This window comes from Branchiostoma belcheri, unplaced genomic scaffold (genome assembly GCF_001625305.1).
Source record: "Branchiostoma belcheri isolate BF01 breed outbred unplaced genomic scaffold, Haploidv18h27 scaffold90, whole genome shotgun sequence".
NCBI lineage: Eukaryota > Metazoa > Chordata > Leptocardii > Amphioxiformes > Branchiostomatidae > Branchiostoma > Branchiostoma belcheri.
This window is the reverse complement of record NW_017804576.1, coordinates 439460-464246: the sequence shown is the minus strand read 5'-3', so window position 1 is coordinate 464246 and position 24787 is coordinate 439460. Positions and strand designations below refer to the sequence as shown.

The window sequence follows — 24787 nt, the reverse complement described above, 5'->3', positions numbered from 1 at the left end:
GACAGGCACTATAATGATCTTGTTATAAGCAAGCTAGACATCTCATAGGTGCAGTTGGGGCAAACAGCCACTTTTTCTGGAGCAGCAGCCTCTACCAGGCTTCAGAGGTGCTTAAAAAGAGTAGAAATTGGCCAACTAGACAAGATAACTTGCCAGGGGAGTTGGACCGCTAAAGGAGTACAGAGCAACAAAGTGTACTTCTTTAGCAGGCCAACTCCCCTGGCATGTTATCCGCCTATTTGGCCAATTTCTACTCTTTCCAGTTGCTTTTGAAGCCCGGTAGAGGCTAAGTGATTGACAAGAATCAGTGTAAATGCCATTACGGCTACATGCTTGCATGTACTGTGGAATAAGGCCAGATGCAATCTGATCATCATGCATTGAAAGGCAATATAGCACCTTTGTGAATAATTAATTCTGTCCTTGCAATCTGTGGTGAAATTTGGAAGCATAGGAATTTTTCTATTTATTAAAGCTGGTGCAATGAATTATCGGCAGACGAATGCAAGAATGTTGTCTTTTATCTAAATATTATATGGGACTCTTCTGCATACAGCAGATAGCTATAGGTGTATATTGTTTAATTTGTTATCATGTCTATTGAGGGTAATTATGTTTACAGTATTGTAAAAGGACATTGTATTTGTATACATTATAGGAATGTCCATCTTCTTTGCCTAGTTCTTATACATGTACATCTTTATGTTGGTGCCTAAGTCTGCCTTGAGATTACCATAGCACTATGATAAGAGAGGATATAGGGGTTTTCTTTTAAATTATGCAGAACCAGTAATGTATTCTCACCTTGCTCACATCTTTGTCTATCAGACACCTTCCTCAGAGCTTCTGACTGGAGCACTGCTTCTCGCCGCTTTATGTAGATAATTACTGGTTTTATGTATGAAAATCCCTATGTTCTTCCAAATGATGAAATTAATTTCATAAGTATAATAGGAGAGTTTTAGGAAACTATAGTTATTAGTTGTGAGCCTCATTCAACATAAAAGAACATCAGAATTTGAATTTACTACATAGCAAAGAGTCCCTAATATTGAGGTGTGAATTTTGACTTTTCGTTATTTCATTACTGCATTACATGCACTGCAATTGATGAACTTGTGGGTAAATTATATCCAGTTAGCTTCTTTTACTTCCATGGAAATTGTCTGCTGAAGCACAAACCCTGTACTTAAAATAAAAATTCAGCAATTTTATGTATTTGGATGGTTGTCTACAGACTACACCAGTCTCGAGACATGGATTGTACTTAATAAATTATCTTTTAAATGGTTTCATCTGATGCAACATTTTGTTTGCCAGGCCATCATATAAGTCGTGTGGTGAAGCCGAAGCGTATTCGGCTCACATTCATGAAGTCGAGGGTTCGAATCCTGCCCGATTCCACCGATCTTGTGCCCTTGGGAAAGGCACTTTATACGACTTTCCTCAGGTGAAAAAGAGTACCTAGCTTTGGTAAGGGACGTCCCCCGGATAGGACGTAAAATGGAGGTCCCGTGTTTGGGAGAGCCACACCCAACACACTTATCGAAAAGAGTAGTGGACCTTCCCGGCGTGAGTGGTTCAAACTTTACAGTCTAGTTTCAGGTTTGACATCTTTGAAAAGGTGATAGTCACCTGTAAATCTTCGTAAATAAATACACAAAACTGTATATGATGTTGTAGTTGTACAAAGATCTCCTAGCCACAGTTAAGAAACAGAAACTGACGAGGAATCTCCATGTGTCACAGACATGACAGACACTAAATGAAAAGCTCAGAGGAAAACTGATGATAAGGGTGAAGAAACCTGGTTGTCAGATCATCTGTGAAACCCCAACAGTTGAACAATTAAACTAAGAGACAGATGAGACACACAGTAAAAACAGAAGGGTTGAGAAATAGCTGTCTTGTTTTCTCAGAACAACCCTTTCAAATGATACACAAATGGACAACTGGGAAGAAATTGAACCTTTAATGCATTGATACATCATGTGCAAAATAGATAGTATAGATCAAGCTTTTTCACCTACAATATTCAATACATCTTTGCTGCTCATCATACCACATCTTTAAAACAGTAACATAGACATTCTAAGGGTCTGACCTTGACAGTGAAATGTCTGAGGAAGTTCAATGTCAGTGAGAAATGTCAACAATTTCTTTTAAAAGGCGTAAATCTATCAGAAATGCACGGAACGAACAGTACTGAAGTTCATAGTACATAGCCACCTATTTTAATGTACAATTTTGAGGAGACAAGTTGGTTTTAACAGAGGCAAGAACTCAATATAGCTGACTTGTCCCTGGGACTGAATTTTCACTTACATGTTCGCTAACTAAAGAAGTGCTTAAAATGAACACTTACAATATTGGCAAATGCCATGAATAAATCGCAGTATTTCGGTCACAGCCTGAAACCTCTAGTTATGAATGATAAGATACATGTTCCATAACGTCAACATGAAAGGCACCCTATTGAGTATGTATATCGTGCTATCAGTATTACTAACACACTGCTGAGCAGTGCTGTGTACCTAAACCCACATTTAGGTTCAAGTCCGGATTCAAGTCCAGAGGTTTAGGTTCAGTTCCGGACTTGTAAGTCTGGCATACAAAAAATTGCATGTTGGCAACCTTGCGATGTTGTCTGGGTAAACCTTAGGCCCTGTAACATGGAGGCTGACACTTGACAATGCCCGATGGCAATGTTTTCTGCAGCACAGATTTTGCAATCTATGGAAGGTTTTAGGTGGTTTGGAAAGAAAAGGGGTATGTGATATGGGTTTTTCTTGTAATAAGTCCGGAATCGGTCCTTGCCTTTTATTTTATTTTTTTTTACTTGAACCTAAACATTTTTACATGTCCAGTGAACCGGTACACAGCACTATGCGAGATGTTTCCCATCACAAGAAGTTGTCGCACCACTCCTTGAGGCAGGTGTAGCAGTCTCCGCTCTGTTTACTGTTGGCATTGCACGTCGACTTCAGCCAGTCCTTGAAAAACTCCTCATTCTTCTTCAGAACCAGGAACTGGCCCAGTACTACATATGCCTGGGGAAAAAGTGGAATCATCTGTATTCTTTATATATGTATATCATTTAGTCATAACACACCAGCTTCATGAGTACATAGGACAGCAGCAGCTGTCTGTATCACACCAAGTGACTTGTTACACCTTGGCTGTAAGCTATGTTAAAAGCTATCCCTTTGTATACATACTTCGTTGTTCGTGGCAGCAAGTTCCACTCTACAATAGTTCTCTAGGTCTGTTGTTAAAAGAAGTGCTGTCATAGATGCAAACTTTACTTATACTGTACTAGTGCATACAATTGCAAAAGAGTGCAGATGGTGGAAGATAACAAAAAAAGACTTCACTGTTACTTTCTTCTTTTCAAAACAGCAAGTAGTAACTACTGAAAAGGGGCTGATTTTCTTCCTAGTATATTGTATGTTACAAATGTCATATACAAATTTTATACCTTGTCGAAACCCTCCTCCTCCAGCCTTCCCCCCAGTGTGCCTCCGATGCCGGCCAGGGCTGTGACTGGCTTGTCTCCCATCGGCTCCCCAACAAAGTCCCTGTGCTTCTGGGATGTAGACGACATGATGACTGCTGGAACTGGAACATCAGTGCAGAGTTAGATCAGTCATATCAACACAATATTCATCAAATTGTTTCAAATTATCATGAAGGTTTATCTGTTTTAGTAGTAATCACAATAAAATGTAACTTTATTCCAACACGAGGACAGAGAGATCAAATTTTCAACGACCAGTCGCCTTCATCCGGACACTAAATGACCGGCATTCAACACTTTACTATGAAACTAAAAACTCACACTACAGCATTAAGGTACTCAAAGAAATGAAGTGATGAAAAGAAATTATTGTCAAAAGTAAAGATTTACCTTATTTGAATTGAACTGTATGTATTCCAAAGCATAGTTTACTAATTTGTTTATTAAGGCCACACCAATTTAATTTCTTGGTTAACGGATTTTTCTAGAAAAATAATGGAGTGGGCGAAAAAAAATAAAAACAGGCCTAGGCATCCTATTATGGCCCAAAATGGTACAATAGGAGCCATTAGGTCAACACACCAGGCTGGTTCAAAATTTAAACAATGAATTTTGAACTTTTAATGATACCACTGCATTGAAAAATGGAATAACTGTAACAACTAGGAAGAAAAGGACTGTTTTCAACTGTTCAGGGCAAAATGGCAAAATATGAGCATTTTGCAATTGATTCTGATTCTTCTTTTTTTTGGCAAATCAGAAAAAAATGAAGCAGGCGAATCCGTCAACCAAGAAATTAAATTGGTGTGGCCAATGTTACCCATAGCATTTTACAGCCACAGTGCAACATCACTCACGAGTCACACTCATTCACTATCTGACTTATCATCTGCTGCTTCCAATCATACAACATTCAGTTACACATGCTGCAAGACAATAGGACATTCTGGGCTTCCATATCTCTTTATTCAAACCTCCTGCACTATATACAGTACCCCTGGTAGATCAAAATTGCCCATCTGTCAGTGACAGGTTTCAGTTTCTGAAAGGACAATTATGCAACTCAGAATTACATTCTGTTGAATTTATCATCACAATTCACATTATGCATGCGGATTTCAAAATTGAAATATACTCAAGTTGATTATCAAGAACATAGTTTGATTGAACTTACTGATATAAATAACACAATGACAAGTTAACCATTATCATTGATTATATATAGACCACAGACTGATCCTCTGGTCTTTCGATCCTGCAGCTAGCAACCTATCCACAGAGTTCTCATGATCAGAGAAGTCCACACATTGAACAGTGTCCGTATGGTAGTCCAGTACAGCCAGAGGTTTCATCTTCTTCCATCCATACAGGCGTATCAAATGATCCCAGCCACCCGTTACCACTAGTTTGCGGTCGCCCCTTATTTTCACACAGGACAGGCCAGGGTTGCTGAGTTCAACAGTCTGCTTCGTCGCTAGCTGCCCGTCCTTGTTTGTCCATACGATAAGTTTGTTGTCGGCTGACCCTGTTATTCCCTTGCCTTGTTCCTGATCGTAATCCATGCAGAGGATGGGCTCTGTGTGCGCTCGTAGGTGGCTGACAATCTGCCTTTGCTTTACGTCCCACACTGCAACGCTCCCGTCCTCATACGCTGCCAAAAGGGGCGAGCAGTCACTGCCAGACGCCGCCTTTAGTGCCATAACCATCCCCTGTGGAGAACACCCTTCTGCAGGCTGTAGGGAGAAAACCGGCTTCTTGCTCCGAAGATCCATCACTGCTACCTCGGCTTGGCTCGCTCCCGCTGCAGCCAAAAGCCTACCGGTACCATGACTAAACATTTCCACCTGACAGAAGCCAACAGCAGGCACGGGAATCCTGTGGGAAACATTGTTCCTTCCTTCCTGCAGGTCCCATAGCGCCACTGTGCCATCTCGGCCCTGACTGTACAGCACTGCGTTGTCTTCACCACAAAGACCTAACGACAGTACACCCTGGCCCCCGTGTCCATCGAGAACACCCAGGCTCCGTTTGGTCTGCAGGTCCCACGGGTGGATTTTCCCCCCGGCCGTGCCAGAGAACAAGAGTTTTGTGGAATCTGCCTCCCGGCAGCGGAACTTGAGGCAGCTGACTGCAACGTCGGAGCCGCGTAACACAAACACAGGGTCGGGAGGGGGGCGACTCATGGTGGGTCTATAACCAACCACACTAGGACCCTGTAATAAAAGGAGGGGTGCTATTAGTGCTAGTAGGTGGTTTCCTAAGTTACTCCCATGTACTATGATGTAGCTAGCTTTATAATTAGGATTCTTGAGGAAAAGAATTTTGTTGTTTGGCAAAGTGCAGACTGCACCTTACTTTTAATCAAATTTTGTTTTCAATCAAATTACTTTTATACAATAACACTGTGAGGAAAAAACTGATTAGGACAGTGAGTGAGTGAGTGATGAAACCAAGGAAACCACCTGCCATTTGCAGCCAACTACCTATGGCATGGTTAGAAATTTATGAAGGTCCTGTGTACATCACAATTACTCTGGAATAAAATTGTTTATTCTTCAATAACACAATGAATGTCTTGTACGGGGCAGGGTGGGGAGTGTTTCTGTTCCTTTTGGCATACAAGTTACAACTGATACCGTCTAGTATGATATCTATTTCTTCTTGTCAAGTTCTTGAACTTCGTTGAAGCAAGGATTTTCTATCCCAGATTTCTATCCCTCTCCATGCGACTGCGACAGTAGGCTTGTTCTGTCATCACAATATACACTGGCAGAGCTCCAGACTCCAAAAGCAGAAGTGAGTCATGATGCGAAGATGGCTGATGGCATTTCAATCTAGTTTCAGTCCAGTTCTTCTCTTCTCCTTTCGCTTGATGTTGTTAACCTTGGTCACATACTGACATAGGCAAGTTGTTTACAGGCCTGTGCAGGTCTGTCTCAGCTCACAGTTTCTCAAATTCCTGCCACGCCTTGTCAAAAACCTCACTGACCCGCAAGTAAGTAGATGACCTGACACAAGACACTTCTTACACTTTTATACAGGTCACCTGCTGGCATGAGCTCATCAGCTACCCAGTTTGAACTAATCTCCAACCAGACGTTTCGATGGCCGCAAAAGACAGTATCAAAATTGACCAGGCAGTATCCAGCAGCCAAACTACTAGTATATCCATTCGCCACCCAACATTTGCTGCTGGATACTGCCTGGCCAATTTGATACTGTCTTTTCCGGCCACCAAAACATCTGCTTGGAGTTTGAACAGCTCAAAGAACTCACGCATGCTTGTAAGTTGTAGCTTGCCGTAAACAAATTTTGAATTTTCTCCATTATAGCAAACATTGCGAACCCATCCCGAAGTATACAACATACTCTTAAGTCTAACCAACGAACATGCCACCCAATACTTACCAGACACGGACGACAAGAGTCAGAAGAAAGACGAGTTTTAGGAAAGTGTTCAGGCAAGTTTCGACAAATCCCTCCCTCGGCAGTTGGCGGGCGGAAAATGAAACTAGTCACGTGACTGTACAAAAGGCGTCATGATCGACCTCAAAAACAGTTTTAAAACAGTTTAAGCTAAACTACTTCATTTTAAAGACTATATTATTGAATCTTATGTGTGTTATCATACTTTGAATGGCTGTTAAGTTGAATTTTGGCGCAAGGTTGCGGTCGCTTCGAAAGTGACTTACCCATGATGCATTGAGAACTGTCATGGCGCCGGGTATGTCGAAATTTTGCCTCTCTGCCGTCTGCTTCGCCGTTTTCTCCTCTTTCTCCCAGCTGTCTTCCACCGGGTGAGCGCGGGACCCTCTTCCAATTATGGCTCAGTGACGGACCTTCGCGCTGTCGCGGTCTTTTGCCAGGCACGAAACGACCAGAGAAGTCGTGTGAAGTGCAGTACTGCGCAACCCGTGGACATACTGCGACATGCGCTGAACTGCAGTAGTGCAGAGAACTTCAAAATTTTTGCTGACGTCGGAACATTTTCCACCGTTATATCAGCACGGCTACCGATTTTTATTGTGCAATACGAGAAGAATTCAGTAACTCTATTTTTTTATGACAAGACTTAATAGCAGATTTTCTTGATATATCTGGCTGGCAGTTTCTTTATAGGAAATTGACTGGCTCCTCGTCTCAGGGCTTCCAAAAGTTTTTCTGTTGTTGACAAACTGTGAATTGCATCAGTTCTGAGCAATCAAAGGAAAGCTCCTTGGAGTAATCTACACGAACAAGATGTCCAAGACAACAAAGAAGAAGCACGTTGCCAGGGAGGTCTTGGAGGAGTTCGTTTTGCCAGAGGGGGATCAACAAATTGTCAGGGTAACTCTTTTTTAAAACTTTTTATTGCAAATTTAGACATGTTTTCACAATATCATGTTTACAGCACATTCACAATGTGTTAGAGTTATCAACCAGGGGTTCAGATATTTAAAAACTCATTTTTTCCCTAGAAGTAACACTAACAGAACTTTCGTAGAGTGGAACTCGCTGCCGCGAAGTACATTATCAATAGAGATAGCTTCAAACAATGCTTACAGTTCAATGTGTAAAGGTAAGGTGTAACACTAACAGGCCATTCGGTGTAATATAGCTCGCTGCTGCTGTAACATTGAGCTCCTAAGAAATCATCGTCATCTTCAGTACCCCCAAGTAACCCCACGAGGGGAGCCGTTAGGGGGGGAGAGGAGGTCCAGACTAAGGCGGGCAGGCCTCCAGCCCGGCCCGGAACGACTCAACATTGGGAGCCATAACTACCAGGCCGGGTAAGGAGTTCCACTGTGGCATAGTAAGGGGGAAGAAAAGAGAATATGTAGGTGTCTGTGCGAGTATTTATCAACCGGTATTTAAGTGCATAGCATATTCTTGAATTCTCTTTTCTCATGTTGTGCACTAAATTATGAACCGCGTGTAATCCTCTGCAGGTAGTGGCCAGTAGAGGGGGTAACCTACATGAGGTGGAGACAGTCAATGGTGACCACTTCTTGGCAAGCATGCCCACCAAGTTCAGGAAGAACATCTGGATCAAAAGAGGTGAGAACAAGCACACAGTTGCTACGGTTCACTATTATGTACATTCTTTAAAGTTAAAACTTTCAAACCAACGCAAAGAAGTTCTCTCACCTAGAGCTTTCAACCAGTCACTCTGGTCTTCCTCAGTAGACTGACCCAGTGAGGCATGTCACATGGCTTCTCTGAAGTGTGACGTCAACACTAGGTCAAAGGTATCTGGTAGACGATGTTAGCCCCCATCGTGGTTGAGGGAAGGGTGATGGGCCCTGATGTATCATGTACATTGTTCACACTAATGGCAACAAATACTCACATCTACTCATTATTTACTAGTATTGTCATTGTAATAGGGTAAGCTACAGTACCACAGTTGGGGCATCATCACTTGAAAGCTTTTAACAAGTCATGCGATTAAATGTGCAAAGATTGAGTGTAACAAGTCGTCGTAACAGACTATACAATAGTACAAAATCACATACGATACAGAATGGCATAACAACAAAAAACTCACACAGTTTCACCTTTCCGTTGAATCATTGCTCTTCCAAAATCATATCCAGTTGCTTGAGTAACTGCTTTTTGGCATATCGTATCACCTGGATGTCCAACCTTCATCGACATTGCCCCTTCTTTTCTTACAGGAGACCATGTCATAGTTGAGCCCATTGAAGAAGGTGACAAGGTTCGGGCTGAGATCCAGTTTGTTCTGTACCGTGACCAGATCAAGTACATCATAGAGGAGGGAGCATGGTGAGTACAGTTTGGTCTGCTGTGTTCAAAGATCTGGTCATAAATGTGTCAATTCTGTTGAGTACTTGTGTCGTGCCTTTTTGTCAGATTATATACATGTAGTGTGTGCGTAGTCCAGTGGTTTACGTTAGTGACCCTGCCTCTGGACCAAGAGGTTGGGAGTTCAAATCACTCAACTGACATGCCCGCTACTGGAAAGGGTCACAGTCCCTAGGTTGGTATGTTACTTTAAACCGTGGTCCACTGTTCATTGTGCTTCGCGAAAAGAGCTAAGGAAATTTCCCAGGTACAATGAACTTTTAAATACTGTACATAGCATCTGTCATGACCAGTGGGAGATTAGCTCTTCAGTGAACCAAATCTTGATTGAGATCACTTTCCTTTGTTGATTGTCACTCTTTATCTCATGTCTAACATGCTGTTATCATTCCCTTACAGGCCTCAAGCTTTTGAAGTCTTAGGGCTGACAGACAAGCAACAGGATCAAAAGTAGGTTTGCATTTCTTTTGCCAATTTGTGAGTCTTTGTCAATGATAAACTTTTGATATGTCTTTAGTACATCCTACAGCTTGCTATACAACTGAAAAGCAGTTCAACTGTTCAACACTACAAAAGCAAAATGCCAGTGAGCATAAGCTCCCTTACTTATGCCATGATAACCAGTTCATCAATACTAGGGGTAATGATGAAGTTTGATACTTTTTTCCACACGAGGAAAAGTAGCTCACCCGGAATTTTCAGTCACTCTTACGTCAACGTTATCTGGCTAAGAGGTAAATTGTATTGTAGTAAAATGTTGAACTTTATTCCAACACAAGGATTACATTTTTATCAAACTTTTAATGACCACTGTCACCTTCATCAGGATAATCAATGACCAATTGCTTAAAAATGTAATCTTTTCTTTTCTTCACACAGTGGTCACCAAACTGAAAGCAAAGCAGACCCTCTTGCCTCAAACAACAACAAAGGTACACCTGCAGATTCAGAGGAAGATGAGGACTCTGATAATGATGATGACCTGTTTGTCAACACCAACCGTCCGGTTGTGGAGATGTACACTGACACGGAAGACTCCAGTGAGGAGGAAGAGGAAGAGGAGGAGGAATACAGACAAGAAGATGGGGAGGCTATTGATGAATAGACATTGATGCTCCTTTTAGACTGCTTTTATATATGCAGTGTGAAGAGACTTTGTGTCAGAGACTTAAGACCTATGGACATCAACATTGGACCCAAATGCTTCACTAAAAATAGTTTGAAGTGGCATTAGATTGATCAATAGATGACAGGGCTCCTATCAAAGCAATCTTCATAATTGGGATACATGTACTTGCAGAAAAGTACGTGTACAAACATGTATGTACGTTTTGCATAAGATATCTTAGAACGTGATACAATGTATTGGGAAGAGATTAAGATACATAAACCACATATCCTTTAATTGTATTGATGCAGTTTATTTGTTATGGACATTATTCATTGAACTCTGAGTAACATAACAACAGGGTTTGTGGTGTGGGCTTTGTCATCAGAGTGTCAACATAAAGAAATGCAAGAATGCAATAATGAGGCAAAATCCTTACAACTACATGTAGTAGTTATTCCAGGTAAGTCATGAAAGGAATGTGTTGCTCTCAGTTAACATAATTGATACAAATTTCACACAGCTGTGTGTAACTAATGCAAAAGGTCAACAGACATAAAGATGGATTTGCCAGTTGAAGTAATTACATCTTAACAAATGTTTTTTTTGTGTGTGTCAGTTCTTTTGTTTCTCAAACTTTCTGTTTCTTTGCTCTTCCTACTCTGTTCCTGCTCATTACAACTACAGGTAGTACTACGGCATGAAAGGAGCGTGTTGTTACGACTGATGCTGATGTTGTCATTGCTGTGTGTAGCTAAAGCACAACGTCAACAGACATGAAATAGATCAAGCAGCCAGTTCAAGTAATTATATCTCAATAAATAGATTTTTGTCAGTTATTATATTTAGGCCACACCAATTAAATTTGTTGGTTCTGGGATTTTTTCAGTAAAACTATGAAGTGACGGGGTGCAAAAATAAAAATAAAAACAGGTCTAGGCATCCATTGTAGCCCCAAATGCTACAATAGGAGAATGAATTTTGAACTTTTAATCAAACCACTGCATTGACAGATGGAAAAACTGTAACAACTAAGGAGAGAAGGACTTTCCCTCAACTGTTGACCATTTTTTAGTTAATTCAGAACCAGTATTTTTTTTTGGCAAATCAGAACAAAATGAAGAGGCAAATCCGAGAACCAACAAATTAAATTGGTGTGGCCTTTATATTTAGGTTGGCCCATTTTCCCGTTCTGTGCCTGCTCAGTCCAGGCCCTGTAGAGGCCATCCCAGCATCTTGATGATGCCCTTCTGTCCGCGGGCGTTCGGTGCGTACCGCCCGTAGATCTCCAGCTGGCAGTCCGGCCGGGCAGACTTCCACCCGATCAGACCCGCTGTCGTCTGCGTTCAAAGTAGAAAGATGGAACAGTTAGCTAACAGTCACGGAGTTTTCACAGATGTCAGATACGGAATTTGTTCAAAGAATACAAGTTCTGCATCTGGGATGATAGGCTACGTATGTTGTGCGTGTTCAAAGTAGAAGGATGGAACAGCTTATACTATAATAACTTATAGTCACAGTTTTTACAGATGCTGATTCAGTGAATGAATTCAAACAATACAAGTTCTGCATCTTGAGAAATAGGCTACATATGTTGTCTGCGTTCAAAGTAGAAAGATGGAACAGTTAGCTAATAGTCACGGAGTTTTTACTGAGATATAATTGGAATGTGTTCAAACAATACAAGTTCTGCATCTGGGATAATAGACTAGCCTCCGTAGCAGGCTTATAGAACTGGGGGTTTGATGGTCTTCGGCTGTTTTCTGATTAGCCCAGTTCTAAAAACGGGGGTAATTCAATCATGCCGGCTACGTTGTCTATATGCAATCAGAAAATAGCACATAATAGGTCCCGAGAGACCCTGAAGACCCCCAAAACCCCCAGTTTTTGGCATGCTATGGAGGCTAATAATAGGCTACCTATGTCATCTGCGTTCAAAATAGATGGAACAGTATAGTCACATAGTTTTCACAGATACTGATTCAATGAATGCATTCAAACAATATTGCAAGTTCTGCATCTTGGAAAATAGGCTACATATGTTGGCTGTGTTCAAAGTAGAAAGATGGAACAGTTATCTAAGGGTCACAGAGTCTACACATACGGATACGGAATGTGTTCAAACAAACAATACAAGTTCTGCATCTGGGATACTAGGCTACATACACACTGTATAATGTATGTCCACAAAGGTTCAAAGAGGCATGCAGTTGCCACTGTACTAGTCAGTCAGTCTAGTAGAGACTACGACATGAAACTGCATAAGGGGTTGCCATAGAATAGAGGAAAATGACAGAAGTGGTGTCTATTGTGAATTATTTGCAAAAAAAAAAAGAACTCAAGGTAACAAACTGTCAACTTTCTTCAGCCATCCACGAGAACATCACTGTAAGACAGAGGAAAATGATTAAGTTGTAGATTGCCTCTTTGTAGCCTAGTTACCATAGCTTCCTGTGCAGGCCCCGCGGCGGTGGGGAAGAGTTTTTAACGCGTCATTTTAATATAGCCGGCCATCCTACATAGCCGCCCAGAGAAGGTTCCCATGGGCGGAACGGAACCTTTTCTCGGCGGCTATGTAGGATGGCCGGCTATATTAAAATAACGCGTTAAAAACTCTTCCCAACCCGTATCACCGCGGGGCCTGCACAGGAGGCTATTTTAGCTCCCTCTATTTGCGGAGAGTAGGAAGGCTAGCCACCTTAGGGAATGTAGGAGTGGGAGGGCGAAGGCTGGGTAATCTTTCCTTAGGCTTGGTAGACTTCTTCCTCTGTGGAGAAGCTGGTTTTGCAGCAGCTGCGATGGGCGGGAGTTTGGTGTAGTTGGCCATCACGGGTGTGGGCGTCCTGGTCACACGGTCACCGGCCATACGGGCGTACACCTGGGAACGGGTGGTTGAATTTTTTTTATTTTTTATTCCAACATGTAATCACCAGACGTGGTGACGGCACACTCAAGTTTTTTCAACTTATATTAATGCCGCCACCAACACGGGACAAATACATGACAGGACAATACTCATTTACACCTGAGCTAAGTGAGGAAAGCCGTGTAAAGAGCCTTTCCCAAGGGCACAAGATCGGTGGCATGTCAGGACTCGAACCCGGGACCTCTTGGTTCCGAGTCGCGCACTCTGCCGTTACGCCACACGACCCCACAGGTTGGTTGAATTTTCATACACGTGGTGACAGACTTGTAGCCTGGGTACCAGTCGCCACTGTGGGAGCGGACGTAAACTAACCAGGATGGTACCCAGGCTAACAGACTTGCGTTGATGAAGGCAAGGCATCCAGGTAATGAGATACAGAAGAAATTGTTACTCAAGCAACTCGATTAATTTTGTGTGCGTTGCGAGCAACAGGTAGATTTTTTTCTGCCGTCACTTTGGAAAATCTTAGCCTCCATCAGACTCCTTTGCAGACTGAAGAAATAGTAGAAATCGGCCTAACAATGGGATATGATTGGCCAGGGGAGTTTATCAGCCGTAGAAGGTCCAAATCTGTGCTGGCAAATCGGACCTATGGCGGCCTAAAACCTATGTCTATGATGTACGGTTATGAAAACATCGTACACATGTAGGTGCATAGTGTGACGTATGTGACCCGTGATTTACGTGATCAGTATTTAAGGATACTGTACTGTATGATCAAATTCATTATAGTCATACCGTATATTAGCTTTAATAATCATGCGTGGTTTGTGATGCGGTGGCCGTTAGGCGCTACTAGAAGCCGTCCCGTACCTTGTTGTACTCCGTTTTTAGGAAGCCCCACTTGTCCGGCCACCGGAGCAGGGCGCTCAGCTCATGCCGGACGTAGTTCTTCCTGTTGGCACATATATATGCAGGTCACGGTTGAATGATGGCGCAAAGCAACCAACCAACGTAACACCGATCCTGTCTCCACATCGCATTACATAGACTAGTGTTGACTTGGTGGCCATCGCTACAGACAGCCTGAGTTACCTGTAACATTTTCTTATGGTAGTATTAAACCTAAACAGAGCTCCAAGTATTGGCTGCAGGAGTAAAGTCTGCAGTCAATCCTATTGTTCCAACGATTGGTATTGCGATTTTTAAACCATGGATATACTAGTAGATGGTGATTTTGAAAATATTGCGCGCGGTCACTACACTTTCACCCGGCAACCTTGAAGTCCCCGCTCCTGTTACCTGTGTAAGCCGTGTTCACTTGTTAACTAGGCCTTGGCATGTCCATTTTCCTTACCATATCTCATCGTTGTGCACGAAGTTGACATTTTTCCCACGAGAAGAAGCCATGCTGTAGAAGTTGAAAGCTTGTGTGTGCAGCGAGAGACAGACGTGTTATGTACAGGTAGGTTTGTTTTTGCTGTCGCTTAGCGCCTTGGGGATAGGTCAAATGAGGTGAACTCTTCTGGCGTTATTCTAGAACAATTCCAAAAAGACCACATATGAAACTACACAATCGATGGAGAAATATCTACATTTCAAATAGTTTATGATAAACATCATATTCGGATGTTTGTTAATTATTGACTTGATGACACGCACACCAACTCCTAAGTTCACTCTTTTTTATTAAAACAACGTTCCCGTGACTACATCTTGACTGTTCTAAAGATTTGGGTGTTTTTTTAACCCTTACCGGGGGGCTTTTGAGGCCCGCGCCAACTTTCTTCTCCTGTAGCGCCATAGAACCATACAATTTGGTGACGTTTCCTAAAATATACTTGGCAACAATTTCATATCAATTAGACAAGTTACTGAATTTTCGTGTTGCCATGGCAACGGATTTCTGCCAGGCAGTTTTTGGAAAAATCAGTAATTTTGGTTTAAACATTACAATTTTCAGGTTTTTGTGTTTAATACCACTTCCATTCTAACATTAATAACATCTTACATAGTTATATGTAATATCTATCATTAAATATTCATAATTTAGGCTAATTTGATGACGTCATTGGTCAAAATCTAAGATGGCGGACATATCATTAGCTCTAGTGTAACCACATTTTTTTGACAAAACTTTCATCATAACTCCATATTTTTTCACATAAAGCATTCATATAAACATCTTTAGTCCATCTACATTGTGTTTTTAAGCTGCATCTTGGAACCAGAGGCATGTACTTTTGGTAACAAGTTCCATTCTGCAACAGTTCTACGGTGGGGAATTTTTGTATTGAAGCACATCGCAGTTAGTGGACAGTTGCCGCATAGTTGTGCGGGCGTAGGACAACAAGTTGTGGTCAGTTTGTACACTCCAAGCAGAGGTTTAGACTCCGACGTGTTTTTAGGCATTTTTTAATGATCTTCAATAGGGATTTGTCTTTTAAGCTAGCTTGTATTTAACCTCCTTGAGCTAACCAAACGTATAGCGTATTGGATACTGGTCGGCTAATTTGATACTAAAAGCTTAAAGTTTAAGCTATATTATAAGCTAAACACACGGAAAATGTTGAAAATTGAACCTTCTGAAATGACATTGCCTGCGTTTTTGATGAGAGGATTTCAAAGGGAAAATCGGAGACAAGTGGGATTCTAGTCCCGCTGGTGATACAAATCAGTCCACCTTTTAAAGAAAAATCTTGGACCTTTAGATAAAAAGTGGACTTATGAGTGTTTGTTTGTGGGGGGGGGGCGAACCCCCCGAAGGCCCGAACCCACACTGGCTACGGGCATGGTCTTGCAGCCATTGAAAGCTCGGCTTGGAGGTTAGTCAATTTGCTGTCGGTACAGGCCAGCGGTGACGGGTCCTTCTCGGTTGTCGTCTGTCGCACCGTAAGTTGCCTCGGTGCCACTATAGGTGTGCTCAGTGCTTGTGAGAGATCTACGATTCGGCAGTTGCCTCTCGTCGGTACAGTGGTGTGTTTGCCTCTGCACCTATGTGCTCAGTGTGCGCAGTTTGCTGCCGGTACAAATTTCAGTGGTGACGGTTTGTGCTTCAACCGGGTTGTCGCCTGTCGCACCGTAAGTTGCCTCGGTGCCACTATGAGTGTGCTCAGTGCTTGTGAGAGATCTACGATTCGGTGCCGTATCTCGTCGGTACAGTGGTGTGTTTGCCTCTGCTGCCACTGAGTATGTGCGCAGTTTGCTGCAGGTACAAATCAGTGGTGACGGTTTGTGCTTCAACCGGGTTGTCGCCTGCCGCACTGTAAGTTGCCGAGTCAGCCACATCAGCGCTACTTGTGTGCTCATTTGTGAGAACACTAGTACTAGGATTCGGTGCCGTCCCTCCTCGCTGCCTATACAGTGTATTTGCCGCGGCTACACCGTAAGGCATTTCCAGACCTTCCCCGATCTGAAAAGCAGGTTGTTCAGATAATCCATCCGGCACGCTTGTATTTACAGCGTCAGCTGCAGTTTCCCCATCACCCGGCAGAGGGGGCGGTGCTGCTGAGGCGTATTCGTCAGCGTCAGCGTTCTCGTAGTGATGAACCTGAGCTTCTGTAGTACCGATCGTGTCCGCTGGGGGCGCTCCTGCCGCGCGGTGGAAACTATATTGCATGGCTCCCATTTTCATCGCCGCCCATAATCCCGTTCCTCTCCTCAGATGAGTGAGTGGAGATGCGCTCGGTCCTCCTTCCGTTGAAAGTTCTGTCAGCCCGGGCAGGGGATGAAGAGGGATACAGACGGCCATGGCCTGCGCCCCCGCGCATAACGCAGCCCCGGTGGTGCCGCCGTTCTCTCTATATCTACTCCTTCCTCCTTTTCTCCAACGAAATACAGCGACGGGAAAGAGCATCATGACGACAACTACAGAAGCAATGCCGAGGACGAGTTGTAAGAGGGTTGGGTTTGCTTCTGAGTCTGAGTTGGTGCTGCCAGCATCACACTTGAACTCCGGGTGATGAAACGACGGTGATCTTGACCCGTTGAAACAACTGCAGGACTGGTTCGCCTGAGAACCCGCACAGATGTCGTTTCTGCTGTTTTTACGGTCTTGTGGTGAAAAGTCATCGGCTGAGGACGTTGTTATTTTCTCAGGTTCCTGCTCGTCCTCGGCCGGCCGGCGAAGGCAAATCAGCAGGTCGAAGCAGACGGACCTGGCGATGCCCGGGACGTCCCGCACATACGTGTACAACCTGGTGGTTACATATGACTCGTTTATTCCTTGCAAAGACATGCATGATAACACAGCAAATTGAAAGCTTTTTGTTGCAGCCTAGAGGATGAATTAAGCAGCTTTTAGAATTACTAGTGTACACACAAATAAAGATGTATTGCTCAGCATATACATAACACTAGACTAGTACAGATTTTATGCTAAAATTTACAACAATTACATTAATATTACTTAACAATAGAATGATATTACATCGTACAGGGTATTCAGTATATTTAGCATATACCAATTGTAAATAAAAATCCTCCAACCGTTCCATTTCAACTTTGATCATTTTATCGATTTGTATTGTAATTACACTGTATTGCTTAATTATGTATTGATTGAATTTGTATGTACTTTGTATGTTTATTGCTATTGAAAATATTGAATTGAATTTGTATGTACCAAGTGATATTGTATTTAAGTTATACTGTACTTTGTATTTATGCATTTATGTGTCAGTGGTAGCCGCTACCAGCCTTGTTGCTGCCTGGTTGCCACTTGTTATGCACTGTTGCATTTAAATAAACAAACAAACAAACTATTACAACTAGGGTTTATCATCTGTAATATTTCAGTCATACTGATTTCTAGTTAGTGATGCATACCGGTTCACTGGACTTGGATCCGGACTTGTAAGAATGTCTAGGTTCAAGTAAAAAAAAAACTAAAAGTCAGGAACCGAGTCCGGACTTATTACCATAAAAGACCATTTCACATACCCCTTTTCTTTCCAAACCACCTAAAACCTTCCATAGATTGCAAAATCTTTGCTGCAAAACGAAAAAAAAAACATTGCCATCGGGCATTGTCAAGTACGTGCGGCCTCCATGTTATGTGGCCAAAGTTTCACCCAGACAACATTGCAAGGTTGCCAACATGCAATTTTGTATATGCCATGGGTTTAGGTCCGGACTTACAAGTCCGGAACTGAACCTAAACCTCTGGACTTGAATCCGGACCTGAACCTAAAATTGGGTTTAGGTATGCATCACTATTTCTAGTACTAGTACATTGTATATTGGGTGATCGGTCCGTTAATTTTTCTTCGGCATTTTAAACTGTTTTGTGAAAGCACCTACATGTACTGCTACGGTTTACGATATCTTTGCTTTCGTTAGTTTTTAATCATTATAGAATCGTGTATTATTTTAAGGAGGCGGCTCAGTATAAGCCTACTAGTATTCCCACCCCCTCCTGCACACTGTCTTTTTCCTTTATTACGTTATGTGTATACTATGTGCTGAAAATAAATAATAAACAAAACTTGAAAAACGAACCCCGAGTCTTCCGCGGGGAAGTCTTCAACCGTGAGCGCTTTGCCGACAGGAACCGGGCGGCGCCCTGTTGGGGTGATCCAGGCCGTTGGATAATCCACATACCTGCCCGCGGGAACCTCGGGGAGACGAAGGCTAAGGTGCTGGGGGACGTAGAAGGTTTTGGGAGCGACGCCGAAGTATTTGTGCAGACGTTTGATGAAGAAGCTCTTCCTTACAAATCTGCGGCCGCCTTCCAGTGGTGTGTCCACGACGTAATCCCACACCGCGGGCCAGCTGGACATGTTCTCGACGTTAATCACGTCCACGCGGCTGGAGTTCAGCTTCTCAGCCGGACAGCGTAGGGGGTTGCCCTGGAACCTGAACGAAGCGGACGGGTGGAGGGAGGCGATGTCTCCGGGAATCTGGCTGATGTTGTTCACCATGAGCAGAACTAACAAGAGCCGCTCGCTGGGGATCAGGCGGACGGCCTGCGCGGGGACTGCCGACAGTCGGTTCCCGGAAAGTTCCAGGAACTGCAGACTTGTCAGCCCGTGGAAGGCCCGCGCCGAGACGGCGGAAATGAGGTTGTTGGAGAGAATGAGATCCGAGAGCGCGGCGAGGGCCGAGAAGGTGAAGTCGCGAAGGGAGACGACGCAGTTCCTGTCCAGATCTAGGACGAGTAGTTCCCGCAGAGGTTGGAAGGTTTGCGGGGATAAGTTGTTCACCCTGTTGTCGTCGATGAGCAGGTAGCGGATGCGCGGGGCTGAGGTAAAGCCGGAGCCGAGGCGGGAAATCCTGTTGTGAGACAGTCGGACGGTGTGAGCGCGTGACGTGATGGCGTCTGTCGGGACGTGCGTCAAGTTGCGGCCGGTGTAGTCAACGGTCGTCCCGACAGCGGCGGACAGCAACGTCAGCACGAACAGGGAAGTCAGCAGGGAGCCCATATTGTATTTATTGTGTCAGGATGCTGGGTAGACAAGGGATCCCTGTAACCATAAAGGAGAAACGAAATAGATGTCAAAGAAAGTTTGCCGATATTATAAGTTTCAGTCATGCATTATTATCATATAGCCGGGTGACGTTGACCAATCAGAAGGCTCAATTCCACATTCCTTAGCCGTAATGTCACAAATAGAGTCAAAATCGGGTATTTATTCATCCCAATCCATACATTAAACAACCCAATAATCACCCGCATATGACCTCAGGTGACCCAATAGAACACGGCTCTAGTTCTAAAAAATCCAAAAATAACTTGAGTTGTGTTCCAATGACCTCGGGTGACTCCCATAAGAACACCTGTTCCCTGCCTGTGACCCAGATAGAAGACATAGAACGTGAACTCTACCCAGTGACCTCAGGTGACTCCAGATGGAACTATGTTCTATTCAGCATGTGCAACGGGTAAATTGTACATTGTGTCACTTACTGCATCAGTTTGGATAGGCTATTGTGTAAGCTATATGATAATAGCGTTAATGGCCCGCCCTTTCTCGGTGAATATGGTGTGATAAAGCCTTGTCAGTTGCTATAACTACCTCATAAAGCCACCTTGTTCGCTGCGCTCACTTGGTGGCTTTATTCGGTTGTTATTATATCCATGATCCATTCCTCTCCCTACCTTCCCTCCCCTGACAAGGCTTTATCACACCATATTCACCTTGGGGCGGTTCATTGACCCTTAATTATAATACTAGCACTAGTACTGTGAACAGCAGTATTCGGCAGACTCGGTCGTTCTGTGGAATACTTAGGAAGACCGTTTAACATCACTAACCCGGCCATTTGTGGGGTAAAATTGCAGGGAAGCTTGGGACGCTCAGCCTTGTATGATTAAATTAGCCTGACAGCCAGACCACCGTAGGCTTCCCGGTATCTCTACGGAGCTTGAAGTACTGCCTGCCCGCCAAGGTCCGTTTAATAGCGCACGCCGTTTTTTACGGGTCGGTTTCAATCAGTTCGCCTGCCTACAGGACGGCAATAATTAGAAAGGCCGGCCGGCAGAACGATCTAGCCTGTCAGAAGAGGTCTATTCGTCTATTTCAGTAGGACTGAGGACGTTAAAATACTTAGAAGCCGGAAAAGGTAGCCTGGTATCCAGTATGTTCAGAATTTGCTTCGTCTTACGATTTAGTTTACTCCACCACCAAATTAAAGTTACGGTGTAGATATTTTTGCTTCATCGATGAAGGTTAGACATCTAGGTAGTAAGATACGCCAAAAAAGCAGTCACTCAAGCAACTTGATATGATTTTGGAAACGGTCAGACGTTTCAGCTAGTATACTAGCTTTCAATAGTTTGTGCTTATAAACCTGCATTTCTCCTCTGGCCTTTCAGTCACTGACGAAAGCTAGTGGATACTAGCTGAAACGTCTGACCGTTTCCAAAATCATATCCAGTTGTTTGAGTAACTGCTTTTTGGTGTATTTTTGCTTCAGTGTTTCTATTTCACTATATCTGGCTGGAATGTCAAACTCATCTACAAGTTATTTTACCTACCCATTCTACAGGATTGGGCTGAATGGACACTCTCTCTCCCTCTCAGATACCACTGTTGTGTGGTGCCGTCTTGTCTGATAGAAAATAACCGTTTTTTTTTCAATATATATAATAGACGTTATAGGGACCTTGATAATTGGATACTGTAATTCACTTTATGTTCACGGTAGCAAAAGTTCACAGTCTGAGAGAAATGTACAAGTTCACGGAACTATATATTCACTGTGGCGACAGGTGCAGGAAAGAGAAAGTTTAGGAAGTATTTGTTAACTGTAATGATAAGTTCACGGTACAGAAGTGACAGTGAAAACAGTGAACATAACAGAACAGTGAAAAAAATCAGGAATTACCGTACATGTATATCGTCATATATTTCCGGACAGCAAGCACGCGTCCGCGACAGTGATTGGTCCAAAACATGGTCCGATGTTATTTTGTCCCAGTTCCTAGTAAATTGTCTGTTAACAAATTGTAAATAGGACAAGTAGTTTTTTTCTAACCAAGGAAATTATACAGAACCTTGTTCTAACGAAATGTAACTGGGCCAATCGGGCATGCGCACGCGTCTTAGTTGCTCTACCGCCAATAAAAACACATGCTGTGAAAGAAACCTTGATTTTAACAATCATCAGAAACATCATTTTTGTTTTTATGCTTCATGTTTCTGATGTTTGGGTTAGGTTGTTTAAAACATTCCGGTGCAAAAAAGAAATCCGATAAAAAAAAAGCCCCAAAACACGCCAAAACTAACCCAAAACCCAATGCTCCGCTTGGAGAGTAGTCTCCACCCAAGGACGTTCTGTAAAATATCCTTGCTCCACCAGACTCTTTTGTAGGCTGAATAAATACAGTAGTACTAGTAGAACTCGGCCTAAAAGACTGTAGCTGGCAAGGGGAGTGGCCGTCCATTGAGAGTGTCTAGCTATAGTAGCCTTTTCGTTTCTTTGTTAGTTTCGTCCTCGAGTATACTTGTATCACAAAGCCCCTTATAAGTTGCGCCCTTCCTCGTGACCACCCGAGTTGTTTTTTCTCATTTCGTTTTTTTTCAGGCTTGTATGTAGCTGCGATGCATGCAGCAAATGCCGTGGAAAACCTGTCACAGATAAACGTACTCTGCGTAACACAAGCATCGGCTGTTTGTTCGAAATAGAACAAGGGGCGCGGCTTATGGTGTTCGACCGGAAAGGTCCATTGGCGGCAGAACAGCGCAATCCCGATTGACCCAGTTACATTTCGTTAGAAACAAGGTTCTTGATGTCCTTGGTTGGAAAAAAGCACTTACTAGTATTACCTCCATGACATGTCATGGGGGTTATATTTTCAGTTGCGTTTGTCCGTCTGTCTGTTAGTCAGCAAAATAACTCAAGAACGGCTGGATGGATTGGTTTCATACTTGGTGTGTCGGTAGGGTGTGGAACCTGGAAATAATTAGATTGTGGGTCCCCTAGTGGCTTCTCCTGGTACCGCAGCGCAATTTCCGGTTTTGATGTCTCGCGATCTGGACCAGTTAGGGTCATGAATTTTGGATCTTAGGTAGCTCTTGTCTTCGGGAAGAAGTCATGTGAGTTTTGGCTCCCTAGCGGCTTGTTCTGGAACTGCAGGATGGTTTGTTTGAAAAATTCCGAGAAAAGATAACTAAACAACCGTTTGACGGGTCGTCGTGATTTTTGGTATGTAGATAGCTTAAGTGATGCTTGACACATTTCAACTACAATTATGCAAATCAGGATCTAATTTTCATAATTAATGTGGAAATTCTATTAATCTACTGTGTTCCATATTAGGGCTATGAACCACTTGTGTCATATGTAATTGAGAGCGACAAGATCATTGGCAGATATTGATTATGTAAATGAAGACCTAATTTGCATAATTAATGGAAAATCGGTACAATTTTATCTTGGTAACTGCTGGGAATTTGATACTTGCCATAATTAGAAGTTCAGTGAAGGTGAACATCACTACACATAATCTATTCAAATCAAGACCTCATTTGCATAATTTATGAGGAAACGCTAGAATAGCCTTATTTCTTAAGGTTCCGGGTCGGAGTTTAATTCTGACCAGAGTCTAAGTAAGTGCGCAGTAAATCGCCGGAAACGTGACTTTGTATGGTATGTTTTGGCCGCGATATCCCTGAAATCGTAATATCTGTGTACATATCTTTGTATTTTCTGAAAAGCCTGTTAGTTGTAGCCTTTATAGGTGGCGTAATGTTGGTGGTCCAGCGAAGACTTCCTGGTATTCGTCCGCGCGGATGGTTATGTGGCCTTTTCGCCTGACCGCCGGGATGGTACGTTCTATATGCGTTCTGGGTGTGTTCGGGCCATCGAAGATAGCGATAAACTTATCGCATCGATTTTAATTAAATTCAAATTTTGGAAACATTAGGTTCTGAGCTTCTTCGAGTACTAAGCCGTTACCCTGGGAAAATTCGTTTTTTTCCATGCAGCCATGGTTAAAAATGACGAAAAAAATTACCCCTTTTTTCAAAATGTACTTTGATGTGCCTCATTTACCCCTAAATAAATTGGGCGCAGAAAATATCAATCAAGTGTATTGATAAGCGGCACGGCACCCCTTTCCACCAAAAGAGTGAAAAATTCCGACCCGCGTTTAGTACAGAAATGACAGCCCGTCGGGCTGAGGGTGTCAAATTGCTCGAAATACGGAGGGAAACTCCGGTCCGAGACCTTAAGATAACCCTGTCGTTGGGTGGGAAATATGATCAGCTGATATAATATATGCAAATGAGCCCTAATAATTTGCATATTCGCAGTGAAAAATGTACATAATTAGTCAGTTTGGACGGCTAACCTGATTTGGCAAAGGTATGTCAGAGGCCGTGCTTGCATATAACCAACAATATCATACGTTGTCCATGCAAAATGCTCAGGATTTCACCAGTGTATTGCATGTTACTAGGTAGGGGCTATGTGAATAATTTGTATAAAAATTTTGCTAATGAGCAGGATGGTGGATGTAAGACATTTACAGGTGATCATCACCATGCATAAGATTTACAAAAGCACTAAATATTTCATGGAGGTATGAGATCGCCGAACTCTAGTTCTATTTACAATCTGTTAACAGACTAATTTACTAGGAACTGGGACAAAATAACATCGGACGATGTTTTTTGACCAATCACTATCGCGGACGCGTGCTTGCTGTCCGGAAATGTATCATATCAAGATTATCCGATTACCAGGCCACATCAATTTAATTTGTTGCTTCTCGGATTCGCCCTATCCATTTTTTTTTATTTGCAAAAAAACATTTTTCTAGGTTTTAAATGCAAAATGCACAATAAAAGACATATTTTGACTCGAACGGTTGAAGAAAGTCCTCTTCTTCCTAGTTACCTCCATGAAATGTGTCATGGAGGTTATATTTTCAGTTGCGTTTATCTGTCCGTCCGTCTGTCCGTCTGTCCGTCCGTCTGTTGGTCAACAAGATAACTCAAGAACGCCTGGATGGATTGGTTTCATACTTGGTGTGTTGGTAGGGTGT

General features: G+C 42.9%; 4 protein-coding genes across 6 annotated transcripts; 1 reads left to right on the top strand and 3 right to left on the bottom strand.

The window, feature by feature from the left end:
• Nucleotides 1-1951: 1951 nt before the first annotated feature.
• Nucleotides 1952-7080, bottom strand: LOC109487950 (barrier-to-autointegration factor-like). 3 transcript variants are annotated; one of them, XM_019792059.1, is made up of 3 exons: nucleotides 6926-7080; nucleotides 3479-3618; nucleotides 1952-3050 (listed from the first exon to the last, which is right to left on the bottom strand). In XM_019792059.1, the coding sequence occupies exons 2-3, from the start codon at nucleotides 3602-3604 to the stop codon at nucleotides 2904-2906; spliced, it is 273 nt and encodes a 90-aa protein (XP_019647618.1). In that variant the 5' UTR covers nucleotides 3605-3618; nucleotides 6926-7080; the 3' UTR covers nucleotides 1952-2903. The 3 variants fall into 3 exon arrangements, with proteins under 3 accessions (XP_019647618.1, XP_019647619.1, XP_019647616.1); XM_019792060.1 differs by having other exon boundaries at nucleotides 3479-3612; XM_019792057.1 differs by lacking the exons at nucleotides 1952-3050; nucleotides 3479-3618 and adding an exon at nucleotides 4723-5730.
• A 141-nt stretch (nucleotides 7081-7221) lies between these two features.
• On the top strand, nucleotides 7222-10730 carry LOC109487961 (probable RNA-binding protein EIF1AD). Its single transcript, XM_019792082.1, has 5 exons — nucleotides 7222-7843; nucleotides 8446-8554; nucleotides 9175-9283; nucleotides 9722-9772; nucleotides 10202-10730. The coding sequence occupies exons 1-5, from the start codon at nucleotides 7757-7759 to the stop codon at nucleotides 10425-10427; spliced, it is 582 nt and encodes a 193-aa protein (XP_019647641.1). The 5' UTR covers nucleotides 7222-7756; the 3' UTR covers nucleotides 10428-10730.
• A 673-nt stretch (nucleotides 10731-11403) lies between these two features.
• Nucleotides 11404-14781, bottom strand: LOC109487962 (uncharacterized protein C20orf85 homolog). The gene is made up of 4 exons (XM_019792083.1): nucleotides 14654-14781; nucleotides 14170-14251; nucleotides 13129-13308; nucleotides 11404-11770 (listed from the first exon to the last, which is right to left on the bottom strand). Exons 1-4 carry the CDS (start codon nucleotides 14704-14706, stop codon nucleotides 11633-11635), a joined length of 453 nt encoding a protein of 150 aa, XP_019647642.1. The 5' UTR covers nucleotides 14707-14781; the 3' UTR covers nucleotides 11404-11632.
• Nucleotides 14782-16426: 1645 nt separating this feature from the next.
• On the bottom strand, nucleotides 16427-19718 carry LOC109487922. Its single transcript, XM_019792023.1, has 2 exons — nucleotides 18796-19718; nucleotides 16427-17492 (listed from the first exon to the last, which is right to left on the bottom strand). The coding sequence occupies exons 1-2, from the start codon at nucleotides 19716-19718 to the stop codon at nucleotides 16427-16429; spliced, it is 1989 nt and encodes a 662-aa protein (XP_019647582.1).
• Nucleotides 19719-24787: the final 5069 nt, after the last annotated feature.

Bases quoted from the DNA above. Each gene is read 5' to 3' on its own strand.
- LOC109487922 (XM_019792023.1), bottom strand. From the start codon at position 19,718: ATGGGCTCCCTGCTGACTTCCCTGTTCGTGCTGACGTTGCTGTCCGCC. The intron at 17,493-18,795 runs GTTCGTTTTTCA...TGTAACCACCAG, and splicing joins TTCCCCGCGGAAGACTCGGG to GTTGTACACGTATGTGCGGG.
- LOC109487961 (XM_019792082.1), top strand. From the start codon at position 7,757: ATGTCCAAGACAACAAAGAAGAAGCACGTTGCCAGGGAGGTCTTGGAG. The intron at 7,844-8,445 runs GTAACTCTTTTT...AATCCTCTGCAG, and splicing joins GGGATCAACAAATTGTCAGG to GTAGTGGCCAGTAGAGGGGG. The intron at 9,284-9,721 runs GTGAGTACAGTT...ATTCCCTTACAG, and splicing joins ATCATAGAGGAGGGAGCATG to GCCTCAAGCTTTTGAAGTCT.
- LOC109487950 (XM_019792057.1), bottom strand. From the start codon at position 5,700: ATGAGTCGCCCCCCTCCCGACCCTGTGTTTGTGTTACGCGGCTCCGAC.
- LOC109487962 (XM_019792083.1), bottom strand. From the start codon at position 14,706: ATGGCTTCTTCTCGTGGGAAAAATGTCAACTTCGTGCACAACGATGAG. The intron at 14,252-14,653 runs GTAAGGAAAATG...ATGTGCCAACAG, and splicing joins GTGCACAACGATGAGATATG to GAAGAACTACGTCCGGCATG. The intron at 11,771-13,128 runs GTGGCTAGCCTT...CTTTGAACGCAG, and splicing joins CCACTCCTACATTCCCTAAG to ACGACAGCGGGTCTGATCGG.